Consider the following 22,150-nt stretch of genomic DNA (forward strand, 5'->3'; position numbering starts at 1 on the left):
TTTTGTGCAACTTATACTCTATATTTGCCTTTATTTACTAAACTGTATATACTACATTAATTCCATATCTATTTCTGCGGCCTAGCGCCTACAATTACCATTCCTTACTGGATTAAAATATTCACGTACAGTGACAGACCAATGAACCATTGTTTTCCCGAATCAGCTGTTTACTGTAAACTCACCAACCAATCACAACGGTTGACTTATCAATTGCCCACCTTGCAAGCGACGGCACGCTTGCTCGTTATACTCTCGGTCCCGCCTGGGGCACTTATGTACTCTCTAGCCACTGCTTACCATACTTACTCTCTCCCCATGTGTTACTCTCTTATTTAAATATTAGTTTATCTCTATTTGTTGTACATTTACATTAACGTTAAAGTCAGTGCTCTGGATTGGCAATCTCTACCAGAACGTCTCTGCTCCCGGACACCCGCGTCTACCGTGCTCTACAGGACTGGCCACAGTGTTATGAACTATTCGTTTTGCGGTCGTATTGTGCGTGAGTGAATCCGTGAAGGACATCTTCCGTCTTCACGCCTGCCTACAAGACAGCAGCCTATTTCCACACTTACTGATCACAACCTGGGCCCTCAACAACAGCAGACTACGGTTAGGTACCTCTCATGAAAACAAAGGTAACTGTTTAATTTCTAAACTTTATTTGAATATGCACTGTTCATAAACTCATTATGTGTAACCTGGTGAACTCTTGTTATAAAATCAGTGTGTTCGGCGTCTTCACTGCACTATGTGAAGTGGTCCTTCTTAATCGAGCCTCTAAAATAATTATTTCACGGTTCTCATAACCAAAATCCATTCTTTTCAATTTATAATAGAGTAAATTAGTACTACTCCACAGAAACATAATTAAAGCAATTTTTGTGTCCCTTTACATCATATGTTGTTATATAAGTTTATGTAGAATAAAAGTACAATGTCATTTGTAATGGTTTGCCTACTTGGGGCCAATACTTCACAATGACTAGAACGATTTAGTTAAACAAGTCTTCTTTTCACCTCCACCTCACAAATTTGTACAAGTATGAGTTTAATAACATACACATAGTAACCCTCTGGGTCTTATTACATGGTGTAATTGTTAGCTATTATTATCGGGACGCAAACAGCTGCTATAATATCGTGAAAAGTGTTTTGAGCTAAATCCATTTGAACATTTTAATACTTTAACAAAATGCTGTCATTATAAATTAAATTAAAAATCATACAAAAGATGGCATTATTATAAATATTTTTATTACCATTGGTTCTGTGGCTATCTTATCTCGTCATATTCAGAATTTATAATCCGCTTCAAGGCGACAAACATTTGCAAAGATGCCATTCCACCAACACTCAAGTAAACGCTGATCAGCAGCGTTTTGTGATCCAAGAGAAAAGACACTGCATTTATTTTATGATTGAAACTTCTATAGGGATTAGATTCACAGCAGTGTGAATAATATTGCACAACATTTAAGTCAGAAAAATTGTTTCCCAATGGGTACGTCAGGACTATGAGTAAAGCAGATGTGTAAAATGCTGAGTGTGTGAGAATCAGTCAACAGACCCTTCAACTGCCTAATAATGGTGGTCATCAGATTATTTCTAAGAATGTCACTGGCGATGAGACATACATACCATTTTATGACGCTCCAACTTGAGGAGAGAGTTACGTATGGGTGTTTGAGACAAGCCATCACCCACAATGGTCAAGAAACAACAATCAGGGAAGAAAGTAATGTACCCTGTTTCAGGAATATGGGACTGGTAAAGGCTATTAAAGGTGGAGCAACAAAGCAAGTTGGTAATGCTTGCCAAAAGTTCTTAGTCAAGTCCTGATTTGAACATTAAGGGTTTAATTTTGTACCACGACAATGCTTCTTCTCTCACTGCTCCAAAAACTTTGGAGTTTTTGGCTGAAAACTATTTCACCAAAAACTAACCAATCTAAACAATGGAGCACCCCCCACCCCATCCAGCTGATTTTGCTATGTGCGACTTCTGGTTATTCTTCAATCTAGAGAAACATTGGTGCGGTTATCTCTTATCTTTGAAAGCCGAAATTGATGATGAGATTCATAATTATTATGACTTTTCCAAAAACTGACTGGACGGGTGCTTTCAAAGGAATGGAAAATCCTACTTCAAACGTGCAATTGACAGTAAAGAGGATTACTTTCAAGGTAAGTCTAGCTCAAAAACTCTTCATATCTCAAAACTTTCAAAGTGACTCTTGTAAGAATCATTTGATGCTTAATTTTAACATATTATAACAACTTCACCAAATCTTTATTTAAAAAATTCCCTGACTCTTGTTTTCATGAAATTTCTGAATTTTTCAAGATTTTCCCTGACAAGTAGGCAGACACCTTGTAAAACAATACTTTTTTCTAAATTGTGGGCCAATTAAATAAAAATTATTTTATGATTTCCACAGCCATGCAATTATGCATTCACTAATGACAATCTAAAGGAAGTTTTGGAGCTTACTCATAATGAAATGTCATTTTATGGTCATGAATAAATCCATGACTTTTATTTGGAAAATTAGATTGGACTCTCTATCCATACTTTTTGTATTCTTGTTTTAAAGAAGGATGGCATTCCAAAAAAATCATCTACTATTCAATTAGAACCCCATAAAAATTAGTGATCACATGTTTCATTGATTATGTATATGTACTTAGTTACACAAAACAAGAAATGGCGACCTATGAAACACCAATTCAGGACTAAATCTTACTAATAAAACCAAGACAGCCAGCAAAAGTTGACTAATATGGTGAGAATTTGTGATTAGTTGAGGAAGTCTGATAAAGGAACAGAAATTTACAAATGAATATCATTTTATTAATTAACTTATAAAGTTAGAAAACTTGTTAGATGGGAAGATTCTTGATGACATAAACAGCTTCAGTGTCAGAACCACAGACCAGGCGTGAACGGTTCAAGTCGAGACTGTTGACTGGTAGATGGAGGGGAGGCATGAGCTGAGAGACTTCGATACGGTGTTTCACAGCATCGTTACTGAGCCAAGGATTTTCCTCTAGTGATCTGTCTGTAACAATAAAAAAATGTTCATCAAAACTACAGTCCTAACCAATTTATGGATACTTTGTTAGAAGTTTGCTATGGATGATGGATTACTTAAAAGAATAATACGATTTTGAATATTTGCCGTCATTATATATTTCAAAAATAAAACACATTTTAAGGATTGAAATACAACATCCTATTGCTCAAGTGTCAAAAATGTCTTATGACAAAGTAAAACAGGACTAAAATGTACGGCAATTAACCCATTACAATCTAAATTTGACAACAGAATATGTCATAAGTCCAAACTGGTGAGAATGAACCCAAATTATGTCATTGCAGAGAACAAGCATAGCAATATCATATAGCAAAGGTGAAAGAAAGTCGAACAAATTAATAAAGTCCTTTAACCTCCTGTGACATAATTTATTGTTATAAATCGTAAATCCTGTTCTCTGTTGTGATTCGTGTTAACGTTTAATTTCTTCCTCATAATCTGAGCTTATCTGCTATTATTACAACTAGTTACTATTACTAATTATTATTACTCAATGACTGCTTCTGAATAAAGTACAGTAGGCTATGTTTCTTCTTAGGAGCAGCCTATTGTCATGTACTGTAGTCTCAAGGGCCTTTAGCACACCTCAAATGTGTATTATGAGACTACCAGTTCACAATTTCAACAGTCCTACTAGTCGTCAACAACCAAACACAACAAATCAGGTCCTACAGGGAAAATTCACCAGTTAACAATGGCATAATGCTCACCTGCTATTTGCGGTGCTATCAAACAGCAGGTGTTCAGCAGTTTCCTTCCTTCTACAAATAATCTATAGAGTGGATCATTCCAAAAAGTAGTTATGGTGTAGTTTTTACTATAAACTTTTCCCAGATCTCAGGATAATAATATTATTATAACTTGAATAATTTTTTAGTAATCCTAAAAAACGTTTAAATGGGTTCTAAGAGAATTTTTTTGATAAAGAAAGCCTGAGAAATTTGTAATGACAAAAGTATGTAATTATTTATATATATTTTGGGTTAGAAACATGAGTACAACTTGAAGTAAATACATACAATTTTAAAAATTAATATATTTGTGGTTTTAGTCAAAATTATTCCAGTTCATTTTTAACTAGCAATTTGACCTAATCAGAATTTATAAACATAACACATCTAGTAGTCTAAATAAATCTATACAAATATTTTATTTAAACCCAAGCATTGTCGCTAAAAAATTAAATTGAAGTAAAAGGGAGCAACAGTCTGATAAATCTGTGTGGAAAAAGTAATGAATAATTCCTCGTTTTTAAAGCTTGTAAACATCCTGTCATAAACAATAAACCAAGAGATGATCGTTACAATTCTTGAAATATTGATATTTTCTATTTTAAAAGCAGCAAATACTATTGTGGAGAGTGCAAGCACTTACTAGACAGAGTGTTGATGGCAGAGTACTTTGTGAATGAGGTGGTGTTCCAGTGCCACAGTTCCCCACTGTTGGAACATGTGAACAAGTGTTCCGGTCTGTCTGGGTGGAATTGTAGCTCACTCACTGGAACAATGGATTACATGGGGTGTTAACATATTATTGACTATGTGATAAGATCATCCAATATATTTCAAGTCTAACCTTGGTGAAATTGACTCATGCCTTCTAGTGCAAGAAAAAATGTCACCTATTTTTATTTTTCAGTTTCCTGTGTTCAAGTGTTCCGCTCAATTCAATATAAAACTTAAAAATAAAACAAATCATATTTTAGATTCTTTTGTTTTATCCCTCGAGGCTGCTTAATATATTACATTTTTAAAAGGCAATTGTATATTGTGTTATGGTTACATACATGATAATATTTAGTTAAGCACAGAAAAACTAAAATAAATAAAATGTGTATGTCAAGACAACTTTACTTGTAAATTTACATTTTTGAAACTGTTGCATGTTTTTTTTTGTTGTTGTCTAAAATAATGTTTTTACATAACAAATTTGACAATGATTAGACTTCTATTTGTGATTTTAGCCTTTGATAACGGTCGGGTAAAGTATCCAGTTTAGTTTCAGGAGAGATAAATGTACCATAATATATGTAGTTGATACAGTTGAGAAGTTCTAAATGCTTTTGAGAATAAGATCTTTGCCCAAGCTACTCTCTGTCTGTAACTTGAGCAAGGCACTTGACTGTTTGGAAAATGAACATTTAACATGGAACACCCATATTGAATACATTTCCAAAAGATTATCTAGAGTAATCTTTTTACTTAAACACATAATGAACTGTGTACATGAGAACTATGTAAAATCTGCATACCATGCATTCTTTCCATCTATTATCAGGTATGGTCTAATCATATGGGGAAATAGCACTAAAATTAATTGACATCCTCATCTTACGAAAGGCAATCAGGGATTAATAGCGGGAGCACAGCCACTGGACTATTACAAACCACTTTTTATTAAATTACAGTCACAAACTGTTATTAATTTATATATTTTTGACTCAACATCATACATCCTGAAAAATATTCCATCTATCATTTTTAATGGTAATATTCATAGCTATAATAGTAGAAATAGAAATAATATTGCAATAGAGCATTGTAGGCTTAGCAAAACACAACACAGTCATATGTTAACTTCTCAAATCATTTACAACAAATCAAAAAATGTAATTCAGAAGTACACAACAAAACGTTTTACAACTAAGTGTACGACTGGTTGCTAAAAATCCATTTTATGATTTTCCAGAATTGTTCAGTATTCAATATATAAATTTCTAGAGTGTGTGGTCTTGCACTTTATATTTATTGTTTTTAATCTTCTGTTTTGTAAAACAGTGCTTTTACATTAGAGTGTGTTTTAATATTTTTATATTAATATTGTATATTATATTATATGCATATAATATTATATAAAATGTTGCATTAGAACATTGTTTTGACTCTATCTTTTCAGTATTCAATATATACATTTCAAGAGTGTTTTTTCTAATCTTATATATAAAAATGAATGTTTGTATGTTTGTCCTTTATGGAATCGTGAACTATTGGAACCGATCATGATGAAAATTTGTACGTATATGTATTTTTCCACGGAGAAGGTTTATAAGCTATGCCCATCCCTTTCCCGATTCAGGATTCCGCCCCACTGGTTACAGAAATACCCATAAAGAAATGCATTGCAGCAAACATATGTTAACGTCTTTTCAAATTTTTAATCAGCTGTTCTTTGTAAACATATATTACACTTATAGTTTTTAAAGCATAGAGTAAGCTTAAGAGAAACGACAAATTTTGTTTAAACTGTTTTCTCTTCTGCAATCACTGTTAAACATAGACTTTACTATCCAGATACAGTAGAACCTCGGTTAACCGAGGTAATTGGGACCGAGGGTACCTCGGATACGGCGAACCTCGGATAACACGGAACGTAACCTAAAAATCGTTACCGGGGCTAAAAATAGCTCAAGATATACTAAAACATGAACAAAAGTTATTAACTGAACTGTTGTTTAGTTTATTAGTACAAGAAATGTTATTAGTACGCAATAAAACGTGAGAGGAAACGGTAACACTCACAATACTAAACACTGTTTTAATATAACACTCAATTTATTGCACAACTGAATACGTATGATATAGGCTACACAATGTACAGAAGTTTAGTTACAGTACAGTATTCCTGTTTACAAAATTAAATCAAAGAAATGAAAATTAATTTACTGTACATTGTACAAAAATAAACAAAGTAAGCTAATCTTTTTTCCCAAAGAAATCAGTTATTGTTTTTTTGACTTAGATTAGAGGATCTTAGGCTAGCCGCCCTGTTGCGCCAGCGTCGCAGCCAAACTAAATCGTTTGTTGTTGCGGTTTCTTGTTGTTCAATGTATGCCAGTGCTCCCTCGATCGTTCTTAGACCTTCTGTATGTGATATTTTCTCAGTCGCCCCATCAGGTTCATCGCTGTAAAAAAAAACTTTTGTTTTACGTAACCGTAACGCAATCAAAAGGCAGCAGTTTGAATTGGTATGAAATTAGTTTTGGATTGATGAATGGGCAACATTTAACTAAAGTGTAAACAAATATACTGTAGTTGTGTTAAAAAATTGATGTTGGATTATGTTTTTTATGTTAAAATTTTGCATAAATAAAAAAATCAAAAACTTACTTGTCATCATCTTCTGGTTGGTTGAGCATCTGGATAATCACGTCATCAGTTAGGGCCTGATCCTCATCTCCATTGATCCATTCACTGATGTCCTCTGCACTGATGGGCTCAGCCACTGAAGGTGGTTACAAAGATTCACAAGCTCTTCATTTTCAGGAGGACATGCTCTTGGCTGGTTTTCAGGAGCAGCTGTCTCCTTGGCGGCTTGCCTTTTCAATTCCGAAAAAGTTTGCGCCATGACCTTCTTATAGTGTCCTCCCTAACGTTATCCCAAGCTTCTGACACCCAGTAGACAACATCTTTCATTGTGATTAACTTGAGAGCATCAGTGACACCCAGCCCGTCCTCTAGCTTCTCCAGTAGAATTTCTAAGCAGCCTCTTTTTGTAGTTTCGCTTAAAAGTTTCTAGAACTCCCTGGTCTAGAGGCTGGATGAGGGCAGTAACGTTTGGAGGCAAAAATAAGGCTCTAATGCCATCGCTGACTAGCTCATCAGCATCTGGATGGGACGAAGCGTTGTCAAGAATAAGAAGGGCCTTGCGAGGGAGTTTTTTGTTCTCCAAGAAAGCTTCAACGACTGGAACGAATTCCTCAAAAAACCATTGTTTGAAAATCCGCGAGTCCATCCATGCGTTTTTCTGGTTTGTGTATGTGCTGGGAAATGTGTCCACATTAGTATTTTTAAAAGCACGTGGCTTTTTATACTTGCCTATTACAACTGGTTTGAGTTTCAAACTTCCTGCAGCATTGGCACATCCTAAAACTGTAACTCGATCTTTAGATTTCTTATACCCAGGAGCTGATGTTTCCTGCTGACTGGCTAAAGTTTTTTGAGGGCAACATTCTGAAGTTAAGGCCTGTCTCATCACAGTTGAATATTTGATCGGATGTAAGACCCTCACTCAAAATCAATTTTCTTATTTTTTTCTTCAAAAACTGTCACATCAGTTTCATTACCTGAAAGTTTTTTTCCCCAGATATATTAAGTTGCCGCACTCCATAACGGTTCTTCCATCGCATTAACCACCCCGGAACTAGCGGTAAAAGGTTCATCGCCATCGCCAAAAGATTTATGGAAAATCTAGCGCTTTTGCCTGCAAAATAGGCCCACTTATTGGACTTCCCCTTGCTCTCATTTCCGAAAACCATAAGAATAAAGCCTCGGAAGTTTTTTCATACTCACACTTTTTAAACGTTTTTTCTCTCTGAATTGCAATTGGAATTTAAGCTCTGAGCACCCCATTTTTCTAACTCAGCCCTCTTCCTCCTCCAATCTCCCGACGGTAACCTCACCAACACCCAAGTCTTTAGCGACTGTTCTTATTGACTCACCATTGTCCAGACGACGAATCGCATTTAGTTTTAGTCTCTAAGGACACAACGACACGTTTTGCGTTTAGCACTCATTTACACCTACTGTAACTGCACTTAAAACACACAATAAAAAAACAGTGATAGACACTTGACTTGTAAAAAGTAAACAAAGGACTGCCACTGAGACGAAATGGCGTCTTCGGGCAGACCGATGATGCACGAACACATCCGAGCTGAAGCTGTACACCAGGACAGCCCACTAGATGCGCAATAAGCTACGGAGTCGAATCGGGGTGGTGGGGAGAGCGAGTGGCTCAGTCGCGTCTCGGCATTGAAACAGTTCGCATTGGTCCGGCGGCGAGCGGGTGTCGGGTTACAACACCTGCAGCTGCTCTGGCGAGCGGTGTCGGGTGACAGTGCCGTATGCATTCGGCAAAGATAAGCGCTAAGCTACGCAAATATTTGGCCGAGGAAACACAACAGTTGCCAACAATTTACTGTACAGTAGTTTTTTAAACGCATTGCAGGCTAGCGTGCGTATTGCGATAAAAGGAGCACCCAAACGCTCATTACTGTACGTAGTTTGTGCGTGTTTCTTTTGCTTTTTAAATAAAAAAAATCGTCCGAGGACGGCCTCGGTTAACCCGGAGTCTCGGTTAAGCGAGGCTCGGTTAACCGAGGTTCTACTGTAATACAATTCAAATTTGACGTAAAAATTCACCTTTAACTGCAATATTTATTTAATATAAACCATGCTCATGGCTTGATCAGAAGAGCAATGCAGATATCATAATTACTATCTTACGTTGGCTACAAATATAAAGAATGTTATAAAATCAAACCTTAGTTGTTTTTTTTTGACAGAAGTATGGTTCTCAAAACTCCGTGTGTACATATTCTCTCGATCGAGACAACAAAGCAAGCTCAATCGTGGCATCGGAGATATAACTAATTTAATCTAAAATTTATTATAGTAAAAAAAAAAAATTTTACTAAGTAATATAAGGACTTCGGTTCTTAAGATTTGCGTGCGAAGCCGTGGGTAACAGCTAGATAGAGGCAGGAATATGGTACATACCTTCATAATACGCCCAAGAGGCTCACGATGGAACGACTATCAATTATCTCAGCAATGTTTAGAATGTGATAGAAAAAGAATAAGTGAATATAGTGTACTGTTTTCAACGGGAAAATTGCGTGCGAAGCCGCGGGCAACTTTTGCAAAAAATTATTGAAATGCGCAGCAAAGCGCGCCGGGCCCGCTAGTACTTTATATTTATTTTTTAACTCCTTTTTTGTAAAACAGTATTTTTTATATTGGAGTGTGTTTTAATATTATAAAATATTGCATTAGAACATTGTTTGACTCTCTTTTTTATGTATACTTGACTTTGTTATGCTTCTTGTAAAATGGCAGTAATATATTATTATTGCTCTGACCTGCTTGTGAATGTGCCGAGAGCAGTGTGGCAGGAGCAGCGTTCTCTCGCAGGTCCCATACAGTCACCGAGCCATCCTCTCCGCCTGCCAGCAACAGGTGTCTCTGTGTGGGGTGGGGAGTCACACAGGTCGCGCCAACCTGACGATAAAATCCAATTTTAACCATCGTAATCCAAAACTTGTCAAATTAAAAATTTTGTTTAACCTTTTGAGTCCCAGGGCACGTTGTCCCATGGGCTCGCTAGCATCCCATTGGTGAGCCAGCGACGTAAGTGTTTGGTAAAATCATCGTAGTTTTAATACTCTATGGAATAATAAAGTGTGCCTTATTCAGAATTGTTCGTGAAGAGTAGGGTTTTTTCATAATGTAGTTGGTATGAATAATTATTTAACATTATTGGTAACATTATTTTCCTGTCTTTACTAGCACTTTGATGTTTTGAAACTTTCATCCGCTGATTGTTGTTGTAAACAAACACGTTTTGGCTTCATGTCGGAAGTGAGTTATTGATGAAGATATTATTGAATATCTTTCTAAACATATATTTTCGGATTTATCAGATTCAAGTAGTTCTGACAGTTATGAAGAACAAGAGATTTTTTATGATAATAAATCAAATGGCAGTAATAGAGTTCGTGAAGCCGAAGCTGATATTCAAGATATTAGTTGACTACACCAACCCTACTCCAGGTATAAGTTAATGCAATTGATTTGCTTTTAGACAGTGATAATTACAAATCGGGTTACAAATGTAGACATTTGTTGAAACAAACATTTAGTTTTAATAATTTGTCCAACAGTGATGACAGAGACCTAGATTGCAAACCTAGATGAAACAAAGGACTTGACTTCAGACCTTCCCCTGACAACATTAGATACTTTTCACTCTTTTCACCCTCAACAGAACATAGTATTGATGTCGAAAAAAATGTAGAAGCACCATACAACTTAGTTACAAAAAGCTGTGAAGTAGGCTCCTTGGTGAAAAGATGTCATTCCTATTCCAGGCCCTTGTGGAGATTTTATAGGCCTACCAATTGTCAACACAGAAGATGTAATTGATGTAAATACTTATGAACAAAATGTTAACCCTGTTGTAAATATCAGTAGTCCTGGAGTCATAGATACAGTCAGGGAGCAATCTAAATGCAAACGTACATCTAAAAAAAAGAAGACTACCTTTCCATGGGTAAATGATCGGACACTAGACAGACGGTCGGATATCAGGAGGAGGTGGATGTGAGAAGGTTGAATATGAGAGGTTGTACTGTACTTTTTTTTATATTTTAGATACCCAGTCCTGCTCAATATATTAAATCTGACAAAGCCTCATATAAGAAGAGAACAATAGCACTGATAAAATAGTTCAAAATGTACTGATATAATCAAACTTTTAAAATTAATACAAGTATTTTTAAGCTATAAACAGCATGAATCAAGTAAACACGGTAGTAGTACCTGTTCACCACTAAGCATGAAGGTTGACTGGGGTTTGTCATCTCCAGACCTCAAGTCCCATATCTTCATCTGTCCTCTAGAGTTGCCTGTCAGCAGTTCGTTGTGTTTCAGGAAGCAGACAGAGCGCAGGGAGCAGCTGTCAGCATCATCTGCACAAAGTTCAATTGCAAATAATTTAATAGGCGAAACACAATTACTTTCTGAGGAGAGGCAAAGAACATTCTATAACATTTTAGCAGAAAATTCGTGCTTTTTGAATAATAACCCAGAGAATGTTAGTATGGTTACAATTTTAAGTTTTTAAGTTTTATTAAGTTTTATTTCACTTTTTCTTGTTTTTGAATAAAATTTAAAATTTTGCTTATTTTAGTAATTTTTCTTTGTAGAAAACTTTTATAAGAAATACAAACTTCATGAAACATACTACTACAAATAAATGAAAGAAGATAAATCTACAATGAGTTATCTATTTAAGGTTTTTTTTGCTAGTAAGTAGTTTAATTGAAAAATTGTAGCAAAAATTGGTGTCACTATGTGTATGGAAGAAAATGTACACATCACTTACTTAGTAGGTATACACAATAGATTATTATTGTAACAAGGTTGGTAGTTAACCCATTGTGGATCGTATTGTTTTGGCACTCGGGCACGAATTAATTTACGGTCAGCGACCGAACGAACAGCAATGATGTGCCACATTGTATCGCTCACTATTGTGTATACTCACTTCATATCTACGTTGAACTGGATTCCAGTTTATAAAAAAATCTCCATCTATATTCTTAAAAACAAAATAATTAAATACAATATAATGTTTTTGAACTATTGTAATAAATATCGATCAAGTTCAGACAATCGTAAGTTTTCCATTTCGATCAGCTCATATATGACACGCAAATTATACCATAAAATGCGATACTAGTTACTATTATAATAACAGCTGAGGAAAACAACTAATCAGAAGCGCTAAAAAGCAGAGAGTAAACTCATATGAATGATTTTTCAACTTCGATATACAACTGCGATCTGTAGGATATTTATAAAACTTTTGAAAACTCTGAACGTAGACCATTGTTAAACACTCTTAGTTGACAAGTGAAGACGATCGCCCATCTATCAGACATTAATAGAACTATTTGGAGGAAAACTTAAAAGCAGACCGATTTTGCGACCTGAGCTCGTCATCGTGCTGTTAGGCCCAGCCGCTGTGTGACGAGCACAGCTTGTCAGTGATCTGCAATGGGCTAAACTCAGTATATCATGGTTTTTATTACAATTCTCTACTGTTCAACATATTCACTTACACTATGTCACAACTGCCCATTTAGGTCAAATAACTGAGATATGATTTACAAAGTTTTCATTGCAATAACCTTTATTTAAAAGTTGAGAAAGTTGTAATGTTTCTCCACATACAAAATCGTAGCCCAATTAATCCAATTATATTTTATAAATGAAGATGAAATTGAGCAGGTCAATAATACAACAATGTATTGGGTTAAACACTGACAGATTTATGTCTTGTGTTGGGGGATGTTAAACACATTGTGGGCAAATGAAATATTAGCCTTTATACCCTTAGAGGAATGCTTAATTCATTGCGGATCACTGATGAAATAGCTCGTCATGCAGTAGCTGGCCCTAAATTAAAAAGAATACTTAGTAGTAAAACTTAAGGAAGGTTTCAATAAACGAAGGATCATGCGGTATGAACACGCAATATAATAAAAAGATGAATTACCGTATATTTTGGTGATGCCTTCTTCCCTGGTTGACAACAAATTTATCCTCCCATCTTCTCCGATAGTCGCAACATCTTCTTCGAACGAGGCCAAGCCAGTACAGGAACTCTCTTCACCGGTCCTGAACATTAAAATGGCAAAAGTAAATTAAATTGGGACCACTCCTGCTCTTGCCTCACCATAAATCATAAACAGCAAAACAAGTCCAGTTTACAGGTAATTAATTAGTCTTTTATTTGTCAGTAAATCTAAACATGACATTGAACTTAATATAAAAGACAACGCAATGGTGGGAAGAGTTGAAATAATGTGAACATTGAGTTTAGCTCCATTTCATCTTCCGCTTAGTGACATATATCTACTTATACCTCATTCTGAGTACAGCAGCGGAGAATTTCTTTTAAACAAAAAAAATATTACACTGTTTTGTATTTTGTTCTACTTTTAAGAAAAAGTATTAAGTTGACAATGTCTGTCAATGTTTCATGTAAACCATAAAAATAAATAAATTCTGATTTCTAAATTCAAAGCTGTACTCCTGAACAAGGTAGAAGACCAGTAACAAGATGATTTACTATACCCTCCAATCTTTTCATCACATGCAGGTTTATCATGGACGAGAAGGCATGTTGCCATTGTCTTACCATTGACTTATGAACTATATAGTTACACATAATTCAATATAACCACTAACTTAATATTTTTTTTATTTCACAAATATAAATTTTTATTTTTAATAAAATCTTCAGTTAGTACAAGTGCATTCATTGAAAATAATGATATACATATTTCTGGGGAAAATTAAAAACTCAAAGTGTTATACTTAACACTGATAAAATCCCAAAATAATTTTAAATTAATCATTTCATTGCCAAAAACTCATTCTGAAATATCCACAAGCTTGTAGTTACATATAACTGTTTGCTATCAAGCATTGCAATGGGATGTAGGCACTATCAAAATAATTAATAACACTTCTGTTAAAAAAAGAACAGAACGTGTAGGAGTATGCTAGTTAGCTGCTGGCCATACATCTACGGCCCTGATTTTAACGTAGGGATCAAATTTAAAACTGTATTATAAATACGAAGTTGTCTCACTAAATGTTTCATCTTAGAAACTTGGATTGTTAGTGTCTTATTGCTTAAGAATTGTACAAAATACAACTATCTGTTGATACTAATGGTTTGTTATTTACAGTCGAACCTCTTTATGTCAAATTCTTTGATATCTCAAACTTTTAACAATTTCTGTGGATAAGCCAAAGATCGGAATAATTTTACCTCTATTACTCAAAGTCGAACAGTTAAGTCGAACTCTCTTTAATTAGACCTCCACAAGTCGAATTATACCTCTATAATTCGACTTTTTTTCTAGAACCTCGCTATCTCAAAAATCCCAGGAATACAATATAGGCTTGGAAAAGCATGTTGTGACCTGTTCATGAGTCATCTAGCTGCTGCCTGCCAGTTCTTTGTCTGCAAGCCATGTGGTACGGTACTGTAATTAACTTTTGATTGTGCTTTTACTTATGTGAGTGCTCAAAAGTAAGTTAAAACTTTGACTTTCAATTACAAATGTAAAATAATTATGCTAGTGATTGAAGGAACAAGCAAGAAGGACATAGCTACTGAGTTCAACATTCCGAGTAGTTCAACAATTCTGCACAATCAGGCAATCATTGAAGCACAGGCTAATGAAGGTACACATTAAGTTTAAGAAAAAGAGGGAAGCTGATTTTCTCAATTTTTGAAGAATGCATGACGAAGTGATTTAAGCACTGCAGGGACAAGAACATTACATTAAGGCATCCTTTACTAAAAAAAAGACCGAAAGCTTTGCTAAATCCCTAGGCCACGAAAACTTTAAAGGAAGTAACGGGTGGCTTGGAACTTTAAGAAGAGACATAATATCTCGTTTAAGAAAGTTTGTAGTAAAAGTGGAGCCGTAGAAGACACGATTTACATTTTCCTACTTCCTGTAATTTGGTTACATTTTGATACACAGTAGTTTTGGATTTAATTTTATCCTTGGTTGTAGGGAATAGAACGTAGCTTTTACCTCTGCATCTTGAATTTTCTTTTCTTTACCATTATATCTTGTTTACCCTGTCATAGTCAAATTCCATAAAACTGTAACGTTAATAACTCGAACAATTCATAGCTATAATTAACTCGAAGCAAAACGCAAGTGCCTTGAGATTCAAGTTATCGAGGTTCAACTGTATATTCAAAATAGAGTTTCTTATTGGAAAATATACAAGTAAAGTATATCTTATAATATAATATAAAGGAATATCTTATTTTACTAGGCGAAGTTAGTGTTACGAAGCCCTTAACTAAGAGACCCAACAGCTAAAAGGTTACTTTCGAATACTACAAATGGCCAGGCAGGCGGGCTGCTTGCAAGGATAAGATCGGTTTTGCGGTCATTCATCCAAGCAGCTCGCTGTTGCTTGATTCAGTATCATGTTATAACCTTCAAACCCACTAGACTCAATGGCAAAATGTATGATTATAAAATTATAAAGAATATTAATTTTAAAGATTAGTATTAACAGATATTAGTATTTTTAACAACTCATTACTATTGAGACAATAACGTCAAAGTTCCTGAAATGAAACCTTTATGTATTTGAGACAAGTTTATATCTATAATGCACTTTTAAACTTTAGCTCCATTTTCAAAGCAGAGTCTCAGCTGTATAGCCGGCAGCTGATTATATCATTTTGTAGATTAGAATATTATTGTTTTAAAGTAACACTGTCAACAATAAAAGAATGAGCCTTTGTATATAGGGTAGTTACTTCGAATTTTGGAATCCAAAAACAACAACATTCCTTAGTAGTTATAAAATTTACAGATAGGTGGAAAGTCTTTTTTTAATTTAATTTCAATTTTAATCAACTAAAATTAAATTGGTTTAAACTAATTATTTTGCTATATGATGTTTGGTCTAATTTAAAGTTTTATTAAGCAAATAATTTATACATATAACTCATAAAACATCCAATAAACTATGCAAAACTAACTGAAGCAAACAAAACAACGCGTTTTGGTCTTTATAGAATTATTTGTGAGAGGCTTATAACTAAATTGTAGAATTATTTTTGAACAATGTAATATAAACTATTACAATCTTGAATAAATTGCTATAAAGAAACACATTTTTCTGAAGATTTTCAAGACAAATTTATTATTAACTGTTTTGATAAGGATGATATAGTTAAAATAAAATTAATAATGTAACAAAGTAAGGAGTGGGATTTACTCTATTTTCACCCAATGCAAAAAAAGTCTAGATTGACAGGGAAGCAGTAAGGATTAAGAGGAGTGGAATTTACTCTATTGTTACCCTCTATAACAAATTATCTAGACTAACGGGAAGTAGTGGATGTTGTCCCAAGAGCTGGTTGTGATGAAGCGAGTTGATTCTGCCTGAGTTCGATCAACAACACGCAATAGCTGGACACTGCCGAGAGAAGAAGCAGCAAGGAAGTTGTTGTTATCAATAAACTGAAAAAAACATAACGATTACCCGTAATTAATTAGCAATGGTAAAAAGTGTTATTTTTAACAAAAAATATGCTTGTCACTAAATAACATAATCAGTTTAAATGAAAGGTTCTACAATACAGGGTTTTCATAGAATAATGGTGCAGTTTAATTATGAAATAAAAATAAGAAGAGAAAAGTTACAATATAATCTTTTATATTTTTGTAATCCTAACATTCAAAAGATTATTATAGATAACTAATACACTTCTATATGGCCACCATTTGTTGCTCTACAGACGTCCAGGCAATGGTCTATTTCAGCCCACACACTGCACAACATTTCTCTTGTTAAAATGGATGCTGCATGTCTAATTCTTTATCTCAAATGAGCCAAATTGTGATTTTTTTTAGAGACTAGTCACTCAACTGTTTAAAGTAATGAAAGAACCATAACAATAAACATGGATTTATGTCCCTCTTGTTTTGTGCTCTGTAGATATTAAGCTTTTCAAACATAGTTTCAGAAAGTGTAGTATGAATATATAAAGCGGAAAAAAAGAAAGAAAAACCTTTAAAACTTAAAATATGGAATTCTACTTTTCTGGTTATCAGCTACAGAATCAAGAAATCAAGAATTATATGTCCATATATCAACAAAATTTTCACACAAAAAAACATTACAGTGAACCAAATAGTAGATACAATAAGTAATATGCACATTTTGTATTTTTTACTACTTGATAAAACTCACATAATAGCTAAACCACAGCTAGATGTGGTGCTAGCGTCATGAGTGAAACCTTTAATTTGTGGTGCAATTCTTCAGACTTTCAACTAACTATTAACCCAAAGTATTAACACATGTAAATTTGTAAATTTTAGTAGTGGTCAATTTAACTATTCACAACTATCAAACTTTCTAAATTTTTTCAAAAGTGAAAAAAATTACATAAAATACATTTTTAATTTTATTAGAACTTAACTATTATTTCTTAATAAATAGTAATATTGAATAAAGTAATTCAAACAAATATTTATTTGTTCACAAAAAAAATAGTTTTTACTGTCAGTAAACAAGCCGATGCCGTTGGTTAGTATGTCTACCTGTCCTGTCACTGAAACTCGTTAGCATATCTCACTTCTATAAAAATGGTGGTCTGTTAAGTTTAGGTTAAAAGTTAAGTATTCTTTTGTAAATTGTAAGTGAATTAAAAAAACAAAAGAACCATTTGTTTAACACTGACTGTACTACGTGCTCTAGAGTGGAGCGGAGAGCGAACACTTATTTATGCGCAACATTAGCAACGATTCGCGTTGGTTGGCTCCTTCAGTATCTTATCAAATATGAATCTTGATATCCCCCCCCCCGATACTAACCAAAACTGTCACAAAATTATCCATGCTAGAGGTGTAGCCTTGAAAATTGTTTTGTAAATATGTATAACACAATATAAATAAACCTTTTAACACTTTTTTTGTAAACTTTTATTTTTGTTACAATGTAAATTTCGAAATCTGTGATTTCATCTTCAGGTACTAACTAAGGTTAAGTTATGAAAATAAATAATTAAAACCAATTTGTCATGTGTTTTTTTTTCTCTACCTTGGTGGCTAAATTTGTTGTATTTAATTTTATGTGTGATCAATGTATATTGTTTAAAAGTCTATCGAATAATACATTTTTTGTTAGAAAATCTTTGTCATTTAATAATATATTATGATTTAATTTTGGCACTTTTAGAATAGATTTCAAAATGTTGTAAAGTAGATAATAAGCGACTTTTTTTGCTTGTGTGTAAAATTTCAAGATTGTTTTTGATGTTAGTGTATGTATGGCCGGTGTTATTTAAAAGTCACAAAGGATGAAGTAAAAGTGGTACAAAACAACAATAAAATTTGGTTTAGAACTTAATGATGTCTAGCTACTGTGTAAGATTAGAGAAATACTTAGTTTATATTGTAAAATAAACCACAATAATAAATATTGTAAGATTAATAGATTAGCTTATAATAAGAAGAGGTTTAAATTTGATATGAATAGAAAACTTACTTTAATTTCTGTGACATCACCTTTGTGGGGATGTGAATACACTTTGATCGGCGCCACATCAATATCTTCATCTTTATCGACTGGTGGACACACCCACAGGCTTATTTGATTGTCCTGCATAAAAAAAAGCATAAAAAACAACTGAGCTTTGCGACTGAAAAATAATAAATGATTACTAAGTTACTATATTAAAATTATTTTATACAAAATAGATAACTTTTTTCATTCATTAATTTACATTGAGTTTACAAAGATACTATAATCATAGCAAAAAAGTCTACTCTCATTATATTACTCTAAATCTGGTATATCTATTCTGTCATGAAAAATTGGTCAATGATCTGATGGTAAATCCGTCCAAGATTAGTGAGATGGCATTTTGAAGAAATACAGCTGAAATGACTGTGATCCCAATGTCAACTTGCAAACACAAACCAATACTCTTGGGTAGGGTTGAAAGCTTTCAGGTACTATTGAGTAGGGCATTTAGCTCTTGGGTAGGAAGTTAGCTCTCAGATAAGGTGGTATGCCCTTGGGTAGGATATTGGGCCTTCGGATAGGCTGATAGACCCTCGAGTAAGGCGGTAGGCCATTGGGTACTGTACAACAGTCAGGTATGAATGTTTATCTCCATTGAGGTAAATACACACATACATATTATAAATATAAAAAGTAAACAAGCACTCATGTGATCTGAGCCTGAATTTCTGGTACTATCTTGCCAAGTACTATGGCCCTGAGGCGCTACCCCACACTCCTGTAAAAAAAGAAAAACATCCCTTGAGATAGTACCAAAATTCAAGCTCAGATCACATGAGCGCTCATAAAGTTTGTCTTTAACTTTGGTACTACTGATAACATATTTATGATAACTTAATCGAAACCTACTTATATAACTTAATAACAAATAGGTGATAGGGACACAGTGTAGCCTCCTTATCACCAACATAGCTTCCTTTGGGAGATAGAAAACAAGAACCTATCGTCATAATGACATGTAACTTTTACTAAAATCAAATGAAGTCTATTTCTAATAATGTAGTATTTTAAGGTCTGTGGTAAGAAAAGATCTTCCAAAATAGTGGCCTCCATATAATACCAAAGTACCATTCACTGCCACCTAGACAAATGTTTAAAGTTTTTCTGATATATAGGTCTGGGCCAATGTAGGTTTTATTTTTTAATGGTACTGTTAAATTTACTTTATTGAAAATAGTACAATGTATTATTCTTGTTGTTAAGGTATTATAAGTCTTGTTCTATATGATTATTACATAATATCAAAGTTAGATAATATATTGAATCGTTCGACAATAAAAAATGAATAGCGAGAGTAATTAGGCCATTTATTAAAGTCACCCCAATCTAAACGCAAACAACATTGAAAGACAAAAAACCGTGCCTTCTTGGGTTTTTATGTTTGTTTTGTTGCCATGGTTTTTTTTTAATTTAAGACATTTTTTATTATCAATCCTAATTACTTGTTCTGATGGTTATGGTTCCTTGTATCGTTGTATATATTAGATAGTTAAGCTAATTCTTTTAATTTCAAATTACTTTTATTTAGTATTTTAGAAGTTCTGCCTCCGGTGAGCAGGAGGCCACTCTGTCTCTGTCTCCTATTTTTTTTATATAAGTAGGTTTAGATTACATATAGCCAGAAGCAATATAAAAACTGGCTCTGCTTATCAAACTATCAACAAGATTTTATACACATTGGGTAGATTTTAAACTTAAGATATATGATAAACTTTTTAATAAATTATAATAATGATTAGAGTACACAATTAACAACAATAAGAAGCCTAAGTTATGTTTGGAGAACTTTAAAATGGCGATGAATATGAGTTTGAACGTTCTTGGTGACCGGTCAGAGAAGTTGAAGAGTGGAATTCCGGCAAACTGTCTAACAGACCATCTTTGTGATTTGTTATGTTGCAGGAAAGTGCACCTGTCTGTGGAGACTACTATCCTCCATTTCACAAAAGCGGTTGCTCACTGCTATCTGGAAAAGCTGTAAGTATTGTAAAGTATTTCTGAAATGTACATCTTGGTTAAAGTGTTGTGTACGATTGTTACATCAAATATGGGTAATATAACAAAACGTTCGACAATAACATTTGAATGAGTGTAGACCACTTGTTCAAGTCTCCCCTATACATTTTATAAAGTCTGCAAAATCACCCAGCCAGCTGAAGATAATTAACTGTCAAGTCTGGGAATAAATTCCTACATGGCTAACCTAGCCTATAGGCCCTAGTATAAAATACAGTTTATACCATAGTTAAAGATATTGTTAAATTACATTTTAATGATATCATACTCGTCTTCTTATTAAATGTAACATTTTCTTTTAATAATCAAGTAAATTAACATGACTTACTTCATCATCCCAACTGCCAATTAGAAAAGTCTGACTGTCCAAACCACCCTCAGGTTTCCAACGAACTTTATTTATTTTTTGTGACACATACGATCCTTGAATATTGTCAATCATTTTGGATAAATTTATTACTAGACCTACTGACTATAATCAACTAGTTATATCTTTAAAGTCGGGGTTAAGTTCAAACTAGCATACTTTCAATTTCACTTCCTACGTTGTCCCAATTTTTCACTGCCAGAGATGAGAATAACAAAACAAACTACTCAAACCAAAGGAGATCAAGTTTTCCAACAAACACTTTGGAAAAGTAAAAGAAAACAAAAATCAAACTGATGTGCCCATCTCAAGATTCAAACTACCTAACTTCAGATCTGATAGTGCTTGTCTTTATGTCCAAAGAACTTATTTTAATCTTATTCCAAAACTGATGTGCCTAACATTCAAATTCAAAACGAACACACTCCCAAACAGTCCTACTTCTCCTAACCTCAAAAGTCAAATTCCGGCACCCGATCTGACCAGGACAATTTTTTTTTATCCTGTTTCAAATTAACAAGGAAGTTAGCATTTGGGTCAGCATTTAGCCACTTTGTAAATTTGCACTTTAAGGTTTAAGTACGCACACCTTCCTCCTGGACGTTAAATTTCGGAACAAGAAATGAATTATTATGGAAGACGTAACTTAAACATCAAAATCATTTAAATTATTACTAAACGTTTGATCACTACTATCCTTGACTATTAGGTACTATCTCTGTAAGCATGCATTGCTTCCTTACTGAGTGAGAGTGCCACTCAATTTATTGGATACCGTCGACTAAAATTTAACTTATTCATTCTCAGGCTATCAAACGCGTCTGAAGAAAGGTAGATGCACTAGAACGTTAAATCACACTCTCGTTGATAGCGTGTTGGTATAGAAGGGCCCTTCTAGGCTACATCCTAGGTAGAATCAAGGTTAAACTTCCTCGAGTTCAGCTCTCACCTAAAATGTCCAAGGATGACATGTACCTTTCAGCTAACTCCTTTAGTTGAAGTGTTAATATTGTTATTTAT

General features: G+C 34.0%; 1 protein-coding gene across 1 annotated transcript; it reads right to left on the reverse strand.

Moving 5' to 3' along the window:
* Nucleotides 1-2,834: 2,834 nt before the first annotated feature.
* LOC124352813 (nucleoporin Nup43) lies at nucleotides 2,835-21,604 on the reverse strand. The gene is made up of 8 exons (XM_046802503.1): nucleotides 21,092-21,604; nucleotides 18,709-18,822; nucleotides 16,543-16,676; nucleotides 13,160-13,281; nucleotides 11,419-11,567; nucleotides 9,960-10,098; nucleotides 4,475-4,597; nucleotides 2,835-3,064 (listed from the first exon to the last, which is right to left on the reverse strand). Exons 1-8 carry the CDS (start codon nucleotides 21,203-21,205, stop codon nucleotides 2,886-2,888), a joined length of 1,074 nt encoding a protein of 357 aa, XP_046658459.1. The 5' UTR covers nucleotides 21,206-21,604; the 3' UTR covers nucleotides 2,835-2,885.
* Between the last annotated feature and the right edge of the window lie 546 nt (nucleotides 21,605-22,150).

This window comes from Homalodisca vitripennis, chromosome 1 (assembly GCF_021130785.1).
Source record: "Homalodisca vitripennis isolate AUS2020 chromosome 1, UT_GWSS_2.1, whole genome shotgun sequence".
Classification (NCBI taxonomy): domain Eukaryota; kingdom Metazoa; phylum Arthropoda; class Insecta; order Hemiptera; family Cicadellidae; genus Homalodisca; species Homalodisca vitripennis.

What these genes read in the sequence shown, in the direction of transcription:
- LOC124352813 (XM_046802503.1), bottom strand. Translation starts at nt 21,205, where the DNA reads ATGATTGACAATATTCAAGGATCGTATGTGTCACAAAAAATAAATAAA. An exon ending in TTGGCAGTTGGGATGATGAA is followed by an intron (nt 18,823 to 21,091) that starts GTAAGTCATGTT and finishes TTTTTTATGCAG; the next exon opens with GACAATCAAATAAGCCTGTG. An exon ending in AGGCATCACCAAAATATACG is followed by an intron (nt 11,568 to 13,159) that starts GTAATTCATCTT and finishes AACTTTGTGCAG; the next exon opens with ATGATGCTGACAGCTGCTCC.